The sequence below is a fragment of the Sinocyclocheilus anshuiensis genome, unplaced genomic scaffold (assembly GCF_001515605.1).
Source record: "Sinocyclocheilus anshuiensis isolate Anshui unplaced genomic scaffold, SAMN03320099.WGS_v1.1 scaffold35, whole genome shotgun sequence".
NCBI classification, from domain to species: Eukaryota; Metazoa; Chordata; class Actinopteri; order Cypriniformes; family Cyprinidae; genus Sinocyclocheilus; species Sinocyclocheilus anshuiensis.
Window position 1 is genome coordinate 1,815,000 of NW_015552558.1, and position 15,804 is coordinate 1,830,803.

The following is a 15,804-nucleotide window of genomic DNA, read 5'->3' on the forward strand; positions in this document are numbered from 1 at the left end:
GGAACGAGAGAGAAGAATGCGGAATCGTCTCTGTCTCTACTGCGGCCTATCCGGCCATATGAGAGCCTCCTGTCCTACCCGACCTGCCGCTCGAAGTTACGCTACGGTGAGTGCCACTCCTGATTCCATTAACTGTTTAGAAGTTCCCATTGCTCTAACGGTTAATGATAAGTGCACGGAGACCGTAGCATTTATAGATTCGGGGGCTGCGCGGAATTTCATTGACATAAGGTTTGCCAAGACTCATAACTTCCCTCTTGTTCCATGTGAATCCCGGGTGGCAGTGGCAGCCTTAGATGGACGTCCTCTGGGCACAGGACAGATCAAATTCATAACCCAGGACCTGTGTCTACGAACTGGCATACTTCACACCGAAACTATCCGACTATTTGCTATTGACTCTCCTCTGAATCCCATCATCCTTGGCCTGCCCTGGCTAGAAAGACAAAACCCCCGGATCTCATGGACCACTAAACAGATTCTACAGTGGTCAGACTCCTGCCAAAAGAATTGTTTGCTCACCAGCCTATCGCACTCATCTCCCCGACCAGCTCAGATATCAGAGGATTCACCGGTTCCGGGAATACCCTCTGAGTACCATGACCTCGCTGACACTTTCAGTAAGACCAAGGCCTCACAACTTCCTCCTCACCGACCCAGTGACTGTGCGATCGATCTTCTTCCAGGATCAAACCCCTCTAGAGGTAGAGTTTTCCCACTATCACAGCCAGAATCCGAGGCCATGAAGGCATATATTGAGGAGGAGCTGTCAAAGGGGTTCATTAGACCATCCACCTCACCTGCGTCAGCTAGTTTCTTCTTTGTCAAGAAGAAAGAGGGAGGTCTCCGGCCATGCATTGATTACCGCAGTCTTAATGAGATGACAGTCAAATTCCGGTACCCTCTACCTCTAGTTCCAGCAGCTCTAGAACAACTCCGCACTGCTAAATATTTCACCAAGCTCGACCTTCGCAGCGCCTACAATCTTATTCGCATTCGGGAGGGAGACGAGTGGAAGACGGCTTTCTCAACAACGTCAGGGCACTATGAATACCTCGTTATGCCGTTCGGCCTGGTCAACAGTCCTTCAGTCTTCCAAGCTTTCATTAACGATGTCTCATTGACTGGGAGGGGTATGGTCCTGAGACGAGATCGTGGGTTAGTTCTCAGGATATCCTGGACCCTTCACTCACTGCTGAATTCCATAGAACCCATCCTCGCAAACCAGCCCCTCGCTCCCGTGGAAGGCCTCGGCGTCGTTCACCTCCTCACTTCAGGAGCCACTCGCAGGGGGGGGGCTCTGTCATGAATCAGGCCTTTGTGGCTCTCTCCGACGGCCTCCGGAGGGCACCCTCTCCCGAGTACTACTTGGACAACTCTTCTGATAATTGTTTTCATCAGAAGAGTTTAAATCTTGCGAGGAGCACCTAGTCGTGGCCGGTTTATAGTGAAATGGAAGTTCTTTCCACTTCCGGATTATGGGCCCAACAGTGCTCACTGGAACATTCAGAAGTATAGAAATCCTTCTGTAACCAATGCCATCAGTATGTTTTGCACCAATAATGTTGCGTAGGTCTTGAGAAAGCGCTTTGCTTTTACCCATCATGAAATGCTTCTTGTGTGACATGTTGGTCATGAGACACCTTTTTATAGGCCATCAGCTAGGACTGAACTAGCTAATATTAATTTCCACTGACAAGGGGCAGGATTGCTTTCTAATTACTGATAGATTTCAGCCCGTGTCTTGGCTCTCCATGCCTTTTTGCACCTCCCTTTCTTCATGTGTTCAATACTTTTTTCCCTGTGTCATTCTACTTTATTACACAGAACTTAATTTATTTGTTTTGGTCTCTTTGTATGTATGGATTACTTGGGTTGTTACCGACATCTGGTGAGAATTTCATGTCAACAGCACCTTTAGAAATATATTTACTGAAAAAATGGTGATGTGCTCAATACTTATTTTACCCGCTGTAATTTAAAAAAAATATACTATGTATGTATGTAAAATAATAATTATTCAGCGAACTGAATGTTTTGAATACTTAACTGCATGTTAATTCCATGATTAAATGAAAATGTATGATAGTTAAATTCTTTATTAAATTCAATTAGTTAAACATTAGAGTGCTTTTGTGATCCTCTTTAGTACGACTTAGGTACACCTTTATATGCAATTTCATAATTACTTCTATTCAAAAAAAAAAAACTGAATGCACTGACAAGCATTTATAAGCTAAAATGTAGTGTACTGTCATTTCCTTTTAAACTTTAAATATCCACGTGAACTAATAACTAAGATAAACCTGAAAGTAATCAAGACAGTGAACCAATGACAAGACAGAACTGAGATCCACCTGACAAGACTACAAACCAATAAAAAACATAACACATGAACCAAAGGAAGCACATGAGAAGATCACATGTGGAGCACAATCACATGACAAAACGTGAGCTAGCGACAGGGACTGAGAGGCAGTTCAAACAGAGGACAGTTAGAAATCTTGGATGAGCTCAGAGGAGTCCCGGAGAATGAATGATATGTGGAGAAGTGTGTTTAGAGCACACCTGTCTGAATGTGTGATGGATAGAGTGTGAGAGATGAATGAGAGCAGAGGGGAAGAGGACGCTTGATGAGGTTCTGATCTGAAACGTACGGTCCGACATCAGGTCAGAAGAAGAGCAAGAAAGGAGGAATTTGTCAAGTCGACAAATGATTGTTCTGGCATCTTATCAGCTCGCCAGTCAATTTCAGCCATGGAAATACCAGAGTGAAGGGCACCTTTCTTCCAACAATCACCGTAAAATGAGCACATTTAACATTCAGAGCATTACAACAACCATTAAAGGGAAAAAAAAAACACTTTATGCCATTATTATTCATCATGCAGTGCATTAAACAACTCATGTTTTATATCCATCTCAGATTATTTACTTCATAGTAAATCCATTTTTTGTATCTACAGCAAAAAAATATTAATTGCGTTCCATATGACCTCAGCGATCTGACCCATTAGAACTGCAGTGCTTTCAGTGCCTTCCACTTTAGCTTTAATGTGATTGTGATGGTAATTGTGTCACCTCTTATCACCGATTAGTTATGCAAGCAAGATAAAAAAAAAGCCTTTGCGTACCATTCCCCTAATCCGCAATTAAAAGCGGCGATGGGGCTGTTTGCGTTCTTCTCACCAAGGGCTGTGTGCTGCATTCCAGACCTCTCCTTTTACTGATGCCCTTGCCAAAGTCATCGTCACATGTGGAAAACCAAAAATGAAAAGTTTTATCATTTCTTTTCAACTGTCAGTCTCCCTGGTACAGCTAGAGAGTGTTGAGGGGCACATTCATGACTAGATTATTGAAAGACAGTCACTGACTAATTTCTCCTTGACTTTTTATCCCACTAACTCTCATCCTCTGATCTCCGCTCTTTAGGTAATGAGCTCCTCTATCGTACCCGTGAAGGTGATGTGGTCCGCTTTAACATGGAGACCAACGAGAGTACAATCCTGGTCACAAACAGGAAGTTTGTAAGTGTTTTGTTCGAAGTCTTTCTTCCTCATAAAATTATGAAACCCTTTAAAGCAGTGGTCACCAACCTTTTTAGGCCCAAGATCCCTGACCTCGGCCTTTATGAAAGACAAGATCTACCTATTGAAGAATTGATAGAAAAAGACATCCCAGATTGTACTTCAAATTTGAGGCCTTTTACTTAGTATTTTAATTAGTGATGCACCGATCATAGCTGATTCAGAATTCAGATTTTCTTTTCTTTCTTTCTTTTTTTTTTTTACTAGCAAATTGGATTCTGATACTGATACTGATTTTTAAGCAAATTTATTTATTGGCTATTTGCTTTATAACAAACAAACTGGCTTTAAACAAAAATATCTAGCCATTTGAAATTAGAGGCAACCACTGCATTTTAATCACGATCTGCACGGGCAGTTGTTTTTTATTTGATTTTGATTAATTTCAGGAACTAAAACTAAAACAGAATGGTCTGACTTTAGGTGTTATTTATTTATTTGCTACATAAAACAAATGCACGAAACAAAAACAGCAGGGCTTTAAAGGAAAAGTTCACCCCAAAATGAAAATTTGCTGAGCATTTACTCAACCTCAGGTCATCTAAGATGTAGATGAGTTATTTTTTTCCTCGGAAGAGATTTGGAGAAATTTAGCATTACATCACTTGCTCACCAACTGATCCTCTGCAGTGAATGGGTGCCGTCAGAATGAGCGTTGACAAAAACATTACAATAATCCACAAGTAATCCACACAACGCCAGTCCAACAATCAACACTGTGAAACAAAAAGTTGCATGTTTGTAATATAATCCATCAAGATGTTTTCCATTTCAAACAGTCCAACTAAAATATGAATCCTCTATCCATAATATCACTTTCTCCAGTGAAAAAGTAGTCTAATCTGAATCAGGAGAGAAATGCACAGATTTTTTAAAAGTGAAAACAGTCCAAAACTTCTAAAAGTCTATTTTGTCCAGGATGGTGCAACTGTTCAAAGTTAAAACATCTTAATGATGGATTAGTTTCTTACAAACATGCAGCTTTTCACTTTACAAGACATTAATTGATGGACTATAGTCATGTGGATTACTTGTGGATTAGCACGTGATGTAATGCTAAATTTCTCCAGTTCTGTTTCGATGAAGAAGCAAACTCATCTACATCATGCAAGGCCTGAGGGTTACATTTTAAATTTTAAATTTTACACTTGAACCCATCTTTTATACACAAGTACACTCAAGTGTACTACAAGTGGTAACTAAATACATTTTTAACACAGAGATAGTATGTTAAAGCACATTTTAGTTCATATACATGGTGTCTCAAAATAGCTCAGTTGAGTACACTTAGATATTCTTTACGATTACCTTAAGAAGTACTAAAGAATCATTTTTAGTATATTAAGCACAAAATTAGTGCATGAAAATAGAGCACTTTAAGTACATTATGGAAGTGCACTTCTTTTCACCTGGGAAATATTCCTATGAAGACATATGAAAATCAAAATTGCTACTATTTTTTGAACGATTCATCTGTTCAGAGTGATTCCAAAAAGTATTAAGTCACACTTAAAAATGTCTTTTCTCTTCACTGGCTTCATTTCCTTCATCATTTTTGATCATTTACTTCTAATCATCTGGTGTTTCGATGATTTTAAGTCAGTAAAAGTCAGTTCTCCTGAAGTTCACACAGCAGAGAATCACAGGTGTAGAGAATCTCATTAACTATCAACCATGATCCACAACATCTGACAAATAGAAAGTGCCTTGCTTTAAAAAGTCTGGAATCTTTTGTTTTATTATTTATTTTGTGAAAGAATTGGTCTGAAAATGTAGTTGTGCTTTATTCTTTAGAATAAATGACACTTGTTTTGATATGTTGTTTATACATTTTTAAGTTAAGATATTTTTGGGGTCACCATATTCTACACAATTATTTATTTTCAAAATGTAACTCTTAAATAACTTTTGCATGTGGGGGAAATAATATTAAAAAGTATAATACCATACATGTAACATTTAAGGTGCAAGTCATTCTTCCTCATTAGAGGCATTTTACACATATAGAAATGTATAATATAGCTTCCAAAATGTATTTATAACAATGTCCCTGACATTGAGCCGTTCTTGTGAAAAGAAGTGCACTTAATCATATTGAATATGCACTTTTGTAGTGTGCTTCAAATCTCAAAAGTATATATATATATAAAACAACAACTGTACTTGCAGATAATATAATATTAATGAAATGCACTGTGCTCTTAAGAGTACACTTTCAGGACTGTTTCTTAACGTGTTTTTGTAATAATGCCAAGTTATGGTTTCACTTTAAAGTACATTTTAAATCATTATGGTTTAATATGGATTAAATCATATGCTTCATTTAAACATTCAATACACTTGCCAATAGCACATCTACTGTACAATATACAATTTCATAGTGATCAGAAAGTGCATCAAAAAACAAACAAAACACAATAGTCCAATCAAAGGTGATAGATACAATCAACTCCCACCTTATATTATTTCCTCATGAATTTGTCACATTATGAAAGATAAAGGCGTTGTGAATGTCTCATTGTGCCTTAAGCACATGCAAGTAGAGTCATGCATCAGCATGCGCTACAGTATAAATTACTCCACCGTCATACAGCACATCACAGGAGCTATTGTTATTAATAGAGCTGAACGCATCCATCATTAGTGCACTGTTCTGTGTAACTTGTTAACAGCTTCAGATCGTTAAAGTGGGGCTGGTGGGATGCAAAACAGTGGAGGCAAGGACACAGAACATGATGTTTGTTGAGAATCAAAGAGTGGCAGCTCTGATTAATGCCACGCTCTCCCCACGATCTGTCACAGCCGTTTAAGGAATATGGTAATGAAACTATGCTTTCTATAAAGTCTAATTGACCTTTTCTCTTTTTTTTTTTTTTCCAGGAAATGTACAAAGCCAGCAAATATGAGGTTTCCCCAGATATGAAACTCGTTCTGCTGGCCTACAACGTGCAGCTGGTGAGGCCTGTGTTTATTTGGGTGTTGTATGTGTGTGTTGAGATGAAAGTAATCATGGCACAATGTGAAAGGGCTGTCACACTCCACCGCCTTACCAGAACAAAAAATACACCCCGCTGGAGTGACAGGAACCTAGCAATCTCACACACACACACACACACACACACACCTGCTAGTCGAGAGAGAGGAGGACAGAGGCTGTTTTCACACTTGGTTTGATTGGTTGGTCTGAACTCGGCTTCTATTCCACCCTCACCCCCATCTCTTTTCATATTGTGTTATACAGTATGGCTCCGAACCACAGAGTGTCTGCATGATTGTAAGAATTAGCCGCAGGTGTTGCTAGCTAGGTAACAATTCAATAGGAGACGGCACCAAAAACCAGAACTCCCACAGTAATAGAAAGCCTGGACATAACACGGAATTTTAAAGTGTGATTTCCAGACTTTGAAATTGAAATGTAAAGTTAAAATGTAAAGGAAATTTCTTCAGTTCTAAAGTAGATCATCAGTTGTATTTCAACTATTGCGCTGCAGGTTAACTAAATGACCCTTATCCAATTCAGATGGAAAATTCATAGTTGAAAACTATGAAGCAAAGGCTGTGAATACTTGTGTACATGTGTTTTTTTTTTTTTATAAACTTTCAAAGATTTCAAACAAACTTCGTTCATGTTGTCATTGTGGGGTATTGTTTGTAGAATTTGGAAGAAAATAAAGCATTTAATCCATTTTGGAATAAGGCTGTAACAAAACAAAATGTGGAAAAACTGAAGCGCTGTGAATAGTTTCCGGATACACTTTACATTATCAGTGTCAAAGATATCATGTTACTGAACTACTGAAGTACTGAAGTAACCATTTATATATTCATTTATATATATATTCTGACCATTTTGTTGGCATTAATTGTTATTTTTCAGTTTAATCTTTTCTTTTCTTTTCTTTTTGTGTTGGACAGTAACCCAAACCACAATATCCAGCCTAACACAGAGTCGGTTCCTTACTGCACACCTCATTTCAGGAAACATCTTCCACATTAACCAAACAAACCTGACTGTCTTCATACAGACTGCACCTAAAGCTTTAGTGTGCAAAGAAATGATGAAAGCACAAACTCTGAAAGACGCTAGAGTCGGACACCGCAGGTGACGAGTTAGTTTTATCAGGGCAGCTGTCGTACAGAGCTGAAGAGACGGAGGAGAAGGTGTCATGAGCGCTGGGACAGTGACACCAGAGCACTTCACACACACATGACAAGAAAGAGTGAGCCAAAGAAAAGAGTGTGAGCACTGCCTCTAGTTTGTTATTCAGTGCCCGTCCCAACATCACCTTGATGGATGACAACCTCGTCCCCCAGCTGTCATTGCCTATGCTTACGCACGCACACACACACACACACACACACACACGTTCATAACGCCCCTCATTCTCAAACTCTGTCATGGTGCTGCTTGCCCTTCACAAAGGAGCTCTCCATCTCTCTGCATCTGTAAGACAGAGGGAGGTGCTGAGTACAGGTGTTGAATGTTAATCTTTGACAGTATTAACAGCTCCGCTACAGCACACATGTCAAGCTCATGTCAGCTGTGAGCATATGCTGCGGTCAGCCCTCTGGCTCATGGAAAGCTGTTGACACTGTCCTCTGAGTGATACAGCAGCGCTCCTGCCTTCTTCAGAAACGATGGATTAGGATTTTATGAAATGAGTCAGTTCTGCCTCTGAAATCTGATTGTACGTGTCATATTTGAAGAACACCTGTGACCACACATTAGTTGAATTCTATATTAATGCACTAAGATGCAGCCTACAGAAAGGCTAATGTACTGTAGAGTTGTTTAGTATTTATTTATTTATTTATTTTAAAAATAGTTACAAAATCTAGCCTTTATATTTGTTATTTAAAAAATAAAAATAAATGTTTAAAAAATAAAATATAAATAAATAGTTTTATATTACAAGTAAACATAAATACATAAATAAATAAAGTTTTGCTAACTTAAATTGTTAGTATGTCATGTTGTGTAACCATCATTCAAAAAGTAATATTCATTATTAATGAATGAATCCTTATTTTCAAATACTATATGTAAATAACCAGATGAATGCTACAAATATTTCAATATATTTTTCAAGGTGAGAAGTTTTTTTTTAATCATAAAATATTAATATACATAATTTAAAAAACATTAATTTATTGCAAATTACTGTAAACTATTAATTACAATATTTATGGCGGGGGGGGATATCATAACATTTTGCAACTTAAACTAGCCTTGTAATGTCAAAAAAATAAAGTTTCAATATTTTAATACATTTCATATACGGAAATAATAATAAGCACTTTCTCTGTGTTGATCCTTTTCCTATGCTTTCTAATCTACTTGTCTAATAAACCTGCCATTGTATATTACAAATATTGTTGATTTAGCAGCACAAATTGATTTCTCTTTTGGAAGTTATTTTGAATACAAAATAATCCGCTAAGTGTGATTGATTGATTGGTTGGTTGGTTGATTTGATTTGATTAGATAGATAGATAGATAGATAGATAGATAGATAGATAGATAGATATTCAGGTCATTATGTCCGAATCACATTTTTTTTAATCAGGTAATAGATCCGCATTTTAGAATTAAATGCAATTCAGACCTAATGATTTGAATACTTCTCTCTATTTATTTATTTTATTTATTTATTTATTTACAGCATGTGAAAATTTACTGTATTTTTACTGTATTTTTGCTTTTTACTGTAATTATACTAAATGTATTATTTATTAAACATTGGTGTCTTTTACATTTTGCTTTTGTTTTAAAATCCAAAAAGCCATTTGAGGTGGTGTGTTACTGTGACTATACCATGGTAAAATATCTGTCCTCTTCACATTGTGGCTAAAATCACCCTTAAACTCAGCTATGTCACTGTAATGCATCGCCTCGCAAACGTTATTGCTAATAAAGCTTTTGGTGCTTGTAGTGGCAGTAACTGCTGTTCTTCCACAATTTAATTTCTCTCTCTGTCTTTGTTTGTCTCTGTGTTGTTCAAACTCTCAGGTTTACGAGCACTCCTTCACTGCGGACTACATCATTTGCAGTCTGGAAACTCCGTAAGTCGCTGAGCTCGTATAACAGTCGCATTAGTTTACAAAGTCCATTTGTCATTATAAACCAAGGAAAACATCGATGCAGCATTTCGCTGCTCACGTCACATGTCGAAGCCATTCAGAGAACTGAATCTTTCCATACTGCTATCCTGTGGTCCTACCAACGAATTCCCAGCCTGTCTGTCCCGTGATTAGCACAGAGACGTACAGCTCGTGTCACCTGTAATTTTTGGGCCTGCAGTGCACAGAGCCATTGCACACGGCAGCAGAATAAAGCATCTATATTTATGAGCTCTGTCAGACGGAACAGATGCTGACACAGCGCTGGGCCGCTGCCCCGGCCGGATTTAACAGCGCACTGGGATATACTATCACTGTTAGATTTCCTGCCGCAGGAATTCCCTCATGGTGCTTTATTCGCCGTGCTGTTGTGTTGGGCTGCGTAGTACACCGTGATGGAATCAATATCTGTTGGCACACGCTCCACTGCACCACATAGAGGAAGTGTGCGCTGTTAGCCCTCTGAAGACATGAATGTTTGACTATTTGCCAGTCTGTCTGTCTGGGTCAGTATGGTCAACTAGTCTAGTTGTCATGCAGTATCCAACTAGTTGATTAGTAATGGCTTTGCTTCTCTTTTACAGGGAAACGTGGATTCTGAACCCTCCAGAAGTGCGAAACGCTCATCTGCAGTATGCAGGATGGGGACCGCGAGGCCAGCAGCTGGTAAAAATGACATTTCCCACACTGTAAACAAAAAAATTGCAATATAAAACTGGCAGCAGTGGAAAAAAATACAGTAGGAACATTTTAGGTTTTACAGATTGAACTAAATTTACAGTATATTTTATTAACTTATAGAGTGTAATGTTAATATACCAACCTACCAAAGCAAAAAAAAAATATTGTGCTTTTGTACCGTTATAATACTCTGATAATCACCAAAATACACAGGTAGTAATAAGAAAACCAGGTAACACTTTATTTTAAGGACTATACTATAGGGCTGTCACTAACGATTATTTCGGTAATCGGGTAATCGGTCGATTATTCTGCCGATTAATCGAAAAATCGGATAATTTTTTGGTGATAAAAATAGACCTAAGCAAACAACAGATTTTAAATGACTTAAAATACTTATACTAGCAATGAGGAAATGATAATTGTTTAAAATTAGTTAAAATATCAACAGCAAGAAATCATATGGTTTTATTGAACAATAAAACAATATAATCATAACTTATGGACATTATGTATTATAGCAAATGCCTGCAGAGGGCGCCAACAGCCTGAAAATTGTTTTTACATTTTACTGCGCGATCTAATGCTTTTTTTAATATTGAGTGAACAACCTTTAATTCAAATGTCCATTTAATGTATAATACTTGATAGAAATGCTACAGCCACTGTCATTTCTTGAAAATGAACATGTGGACATCAAAACATGCAAACTCAGAGCGAGGGTTTATACTTTTATTAAGTCGCGATGAACCATTAGCGTATTTAGAAAGATACTGATCTATTTTCCTGTGTTGGTGTAGGTTTATAAATTATTTACCTTATAAATTCCCAGATGAACGTTATAAGCAATTCAGACTCACAGCATATGCAAATATGGACTTTGAGATGGTGCCACGCATGTAAATGATAACTGTTTGTGTGGAGCAGCATTTACTGTGAACGAAGCTGCTCTGAGATGCACGTAACCTACACGCATATAAATAAAGCGCATATTAAACCGGCAACACATATATATTTGTTTAATTGAATCGCAGCCTTTGTGAATTCACAATAGCACTATGCTTTATTATGATTTTTTAAATGGTTTTAATATTTCACGCAGCTTTAGAAAACCTTCTGATAATGCTTTTCATGGATTCTCGTTCGTGGAATGCACCATTTCCGGTATTTTGCCAGTTAATGGACACAGGCAAAATACATTTGAGGATTTTTTATAATCGAGTACTCGAATTTAATCGAGGAATCATGACAGCCCTACTATACTATCTATAGGACTATAGCCTACTTATTTTAAGGAAATAAGTGTCCACTGCACTGATAGAACCACGCTCAGTGCCACTTAAAACACTGAGTGGCACTGAGTGGAATTTTTTCTCAGTACAGTTCACACATGCACTCAGTTGTTGATTGGCGGGAAAAGGTAGACTGATAGACGTGATAATGCACAAATTAGAACATAGAATCATGATTTTCATGGGACACAGTTAAAGGGGAAGCTAACATTACAGTAGATTATGGACTTGCCAAGCAACAAAACAAGTGGGTACACCTAGGGTATATGCAAATATTGATCCTTTGAAGTCATAATACACAAACAGCCCTGAGCAAATATGGTGTATAAATGTGTATGGCCCCGACTACACCACTGAGCAGTAGGGATGCCAAAAGTACTCATATTTTGGTACCAAGTACAAAAAATAAAATAAAATATCAGTAGTACAAGTGCCAACTCAATTTAATGTGTGACTGACAGGCAGCTGCAGGTGAGCACTCACATGTGTATTTGTATGTGTGCACTGTAAAGAGCGGCTGCGCCTCACGGTAATGCACCTGCACTTGTAAGCTGTCAGATGCATTTCTTTGTTAATTTCTCGTCTTGGCAAGGTATTGGTGTAAACACACTCGGTTTGTCTTCAGTGAATGTAAAAATGCGGTATGAAAACAAATCAGATTTGTGTCAAAATATCAGATTGGTACACTGTATAAATGCAGCCTGATAGACCTAATGCTGTCTGTTATGGTATGAATATAATAATCAAACAAACAACAATATTGACCAAAAAGAGAAAATCACTCACTGCTCAGCATGTATTTCATGTTTAACTATTTATTTGAATAATTATGTGTTTACTTCATCAATAAATACTTGAAGGCTTCATGTCATTGTTTTAATTACTTTTTTTAATTAGTTGATTTTTAAGGATGAGTGATATAGCTAAGTGATATAGCTAGTGATATTTTTTTTTTTTTTAGTAATTAGTGAAACCATCGTTTCAATCAAACAGTTACTGCCAAGTGGATTAAAAATGTTTCATCTTTAAAGAACCAAAGCACTGTACAGCATCTAGTTCAAATTATCGGTGAATGTTTTTCACGTTTCTCACAAAAAATCAAGGAAAAACGATATCTAGTCATTTTCATTTGCGTGCACAATTAGAACAACAATAATGCACAGCAATATTTACCATCATATACACAAGCACTCAAAAGTTTGGGACAGTTAAGAGTTTTTAAGGATTTTAAAAATAAATGTATTATGTTGACAAAGGTTGTGACAATAACACAGCAAAAACACCAATTGTGAAATATTATTAACATTTCAAATAATTGTTATCGATTTGAACACATTTTAAAATAAATGTGTATTTATTTAAAAGTAGTGTATTTGTTGTAAAAATGTTTAATACAAATTGAAACAAAAAAATCACACATTGAAAAATTATACATTAAAACAATCAAAACTAATTCACGTAATTGGATCTACTAATTCTACAATTTGCAAAATAAGTAAAGCTCATAAATAATGCCACTGTTTAGGAAATATCCCGACCAAATGAAAGCAGTTTATGGCCCAACTATAAGTGCTTAGAATATCATTGTGGTATTGAAACTGATACTGAGTAATGTGAAATTGCTCTGATATTAGTATCAACTATTGAAATCTTGGTATTGTGACAACCCCAATCTGCAGCCACTTTAACCACTTTAGATCCCTGAAAAGATACAAAAAAAAAAAATCCAATTGCAGATTTGAATCACACGACTCTACCTCCTCCTCTCTCCTTCTCTTTCTGGAAATAATCTCAGTGGTTTATGGCACAGGCACACAAAAGACTGTGTTTCACACATTCAATTTATGATTTCACATATAGGAAAGCTCACCAGCGCGACTCATCTCAGAGACTTAATGAGTGTGTGTGATATTAAATAATTAGGACATCCTGTCATTCAGGACACATCCTGTCATGTGTCCTAAATGTGTCCATGCCAAACATGGTATTACACATCTCGACATGCATATTAAATGTACGCAGCATAAAACTCTCCCCTCAGATAAAAGAATCTCAACTTTTTTCAAGTACAGATGAGCTGTCAGTTCAGAACACCTTGAACTGAAATGAATTCAGAATAATTCAGCTCATCATATATTCATTGGCTTTACTACTTTATTGGCCTGGCAGAAGAATATTTCAGGATTTCTTCAGATGTGTTTGTTCTGGTTTTTATAGTCGATATCTGACAGCCATTTCTCACCATTTGATGGAAAAACATTTCATGGAGGAAATACAGTAGAAATGTATTTGATTCACAGATGTTTATGGAGATTGCTTGCTTTTATAATATTCACAACGCATCCCTGTTATTATTTTTAAAGTTACCTTGAGACTTTTACACTCGCATACAGCTCCACTTTAGAGGTTTGAAAACAGCATTAAAACCCATTGTGTATTTCTGGCTGTCATTATATTTGTCAGACTCTGTTCCGTGTTTTGTGTGTGTTTTGCTCCCCATGTGTTACCATGCCCTTATTTGGTTCTTCCTGTTCCTGTTCTAATTATGTTTATTGTTTTATTGATCCCAGGTGTGTCTCGTCATTCCATCGTCATGTCATTTGTGTATATATATAGTGTTCCATGTTATCAGTTCAGCGTCCGGTATTGTGAATGTCTGTTAATGTCTACCTCATCTGCTACGTGTGTTTTCCTGGTTCCCTGGTTATAGTTAAAATCTCCTCGTTGATGTACTCCTCGTCTCCTCGTTCCTTCGCTCTGCGTTCCCGCGGTAGTGAAACGTGACAGAATACCGGACCGTGACAGTAAGCAGCGCCCCTTCTCCCCGTGTTTGTTTTTCGTTTTTTGAAAAGTGTTTTGTTTTCCTATTCGTTTATCCCCGCCGACATGGAGGAAAGAGCAATGTTCATCGCCTGAGCCACGACCCGCTCACCTACGCGACCTGCCGGCCCGCCGGCTGTTCCTCTGTCAAGCCCGCCGGGCGATCCGATGTCAAGTCCATCGTCTCGTCTCCTTGTTCCTTCGCTCCGCGCTCCCGCACCGTAGTGAAACGTGGCAATAGTCATACATGTTTCAGCCGTGTAAATGAGCAGTGCTTGTGTAGCTTGGCCTCCTCTGTATGCTGTAACTACACCATCTGGCCTTGAAAAAGCATATTTTTTTATTGACAGCCATTAAAGTTTAGCTATATATCTTGGTCATGTGCCATCTGCAGAACCACCATTGGGATAATTGAAAATGCTAAGGGATAGATCATGTTTTTCATCTCACCTTAATTCATTAAAACATCAAAACTGTCAAATTAATTTTTCTAAACAAACAGAATAGATAAAAGTCTTAAATGCCATTTGAAGATTGGGGGGTTGTTGTCAAACGGTGCTATTCCCCTTGTGAAAAGTGCACATTAGCATGCTTTTAAAAAGAGCACTTATTACAGAAATAGAATACTGTAAAAGAATATACTTAAGTGCGAACTGAATGCAACGTTTTTGAACACTTGTAGCAACTCATAATGTAATAACTGCACATAATGTAAAAACTGCACAATGTAATACATATTATATTATTATTGTAATAAAATGTTCATAATGTAATAATTTTCTCGAAACGTAATAAAATCTTGAGCTCATACTTGTAATAAAAATGTTTCAATGTAATAATATTTTTTCACATAATGTAATAGGCTATTGTATGAGAAATTTATTACATTATGAACACACTGTGGCAACTTATAATGTAATCACAGTTCATAAGGTAATACCAGCACACAATTTAAAACAATTATTATTATTATATGTTTACAATATCATAATTATCTTTCAATATAATAAATTTGAGCACAAAACATAATCATAGTTTTGTTAAAGGGGTCATATGATGCTGCTAAAAAGAACAGTATTTTGTGTATTTGGTGTAATGAAATGTGTTTATGCGGTTTAAGGTTCAAAAAACACATTATTTTCCACATACTGTACATTATTGTTTCTCCTCTATGCCCCGCCTTTCTGAAACGCGTCGATTTTTACAAAGCTCATCGGTCTGAAAAAGCGAGGTGTGCTGTGATTGGCCAGCTATCCAGTGCGTTGTGATTGGCCGAATACCTCAAGCGTGAGACGGAAATGTTA

General features: G+C 37.3%; 1 protein-coding gene across 1 annotated transcript in view; it reads left to right on the top strand.

Annotated features, from left to right (window-relative positions):
* The window catches only part of LOC107664663 (dipeptidyl aminopeptidase-like protein 6), a 168,237-nt gene that overhangs the window by 104,935 nt on the left and 47,498 nt on the right, over window positions 1–15,804 (top strand). The window contains exons 4-7 of the mRNA XM_016455296.1: window positions 3,433–3,527; window positions 6,468–6,542; window positions 9,598–9,650; window positions 10,292–10,373. Coding sequence (XP_016310782.1) covers window positions 3,433–3,527; window positions 6,468–6,542; window positions 9,598–9,650; window positions 10,292–10,373 — 305 coding nt within the window. The remainder of the gene's footprint in view (window positions 1–3,432; window positions 3,528–6,467; window positions 6,543–9,597; window positions 9,651–10,291; window positions 10,374–15,804) is intronic.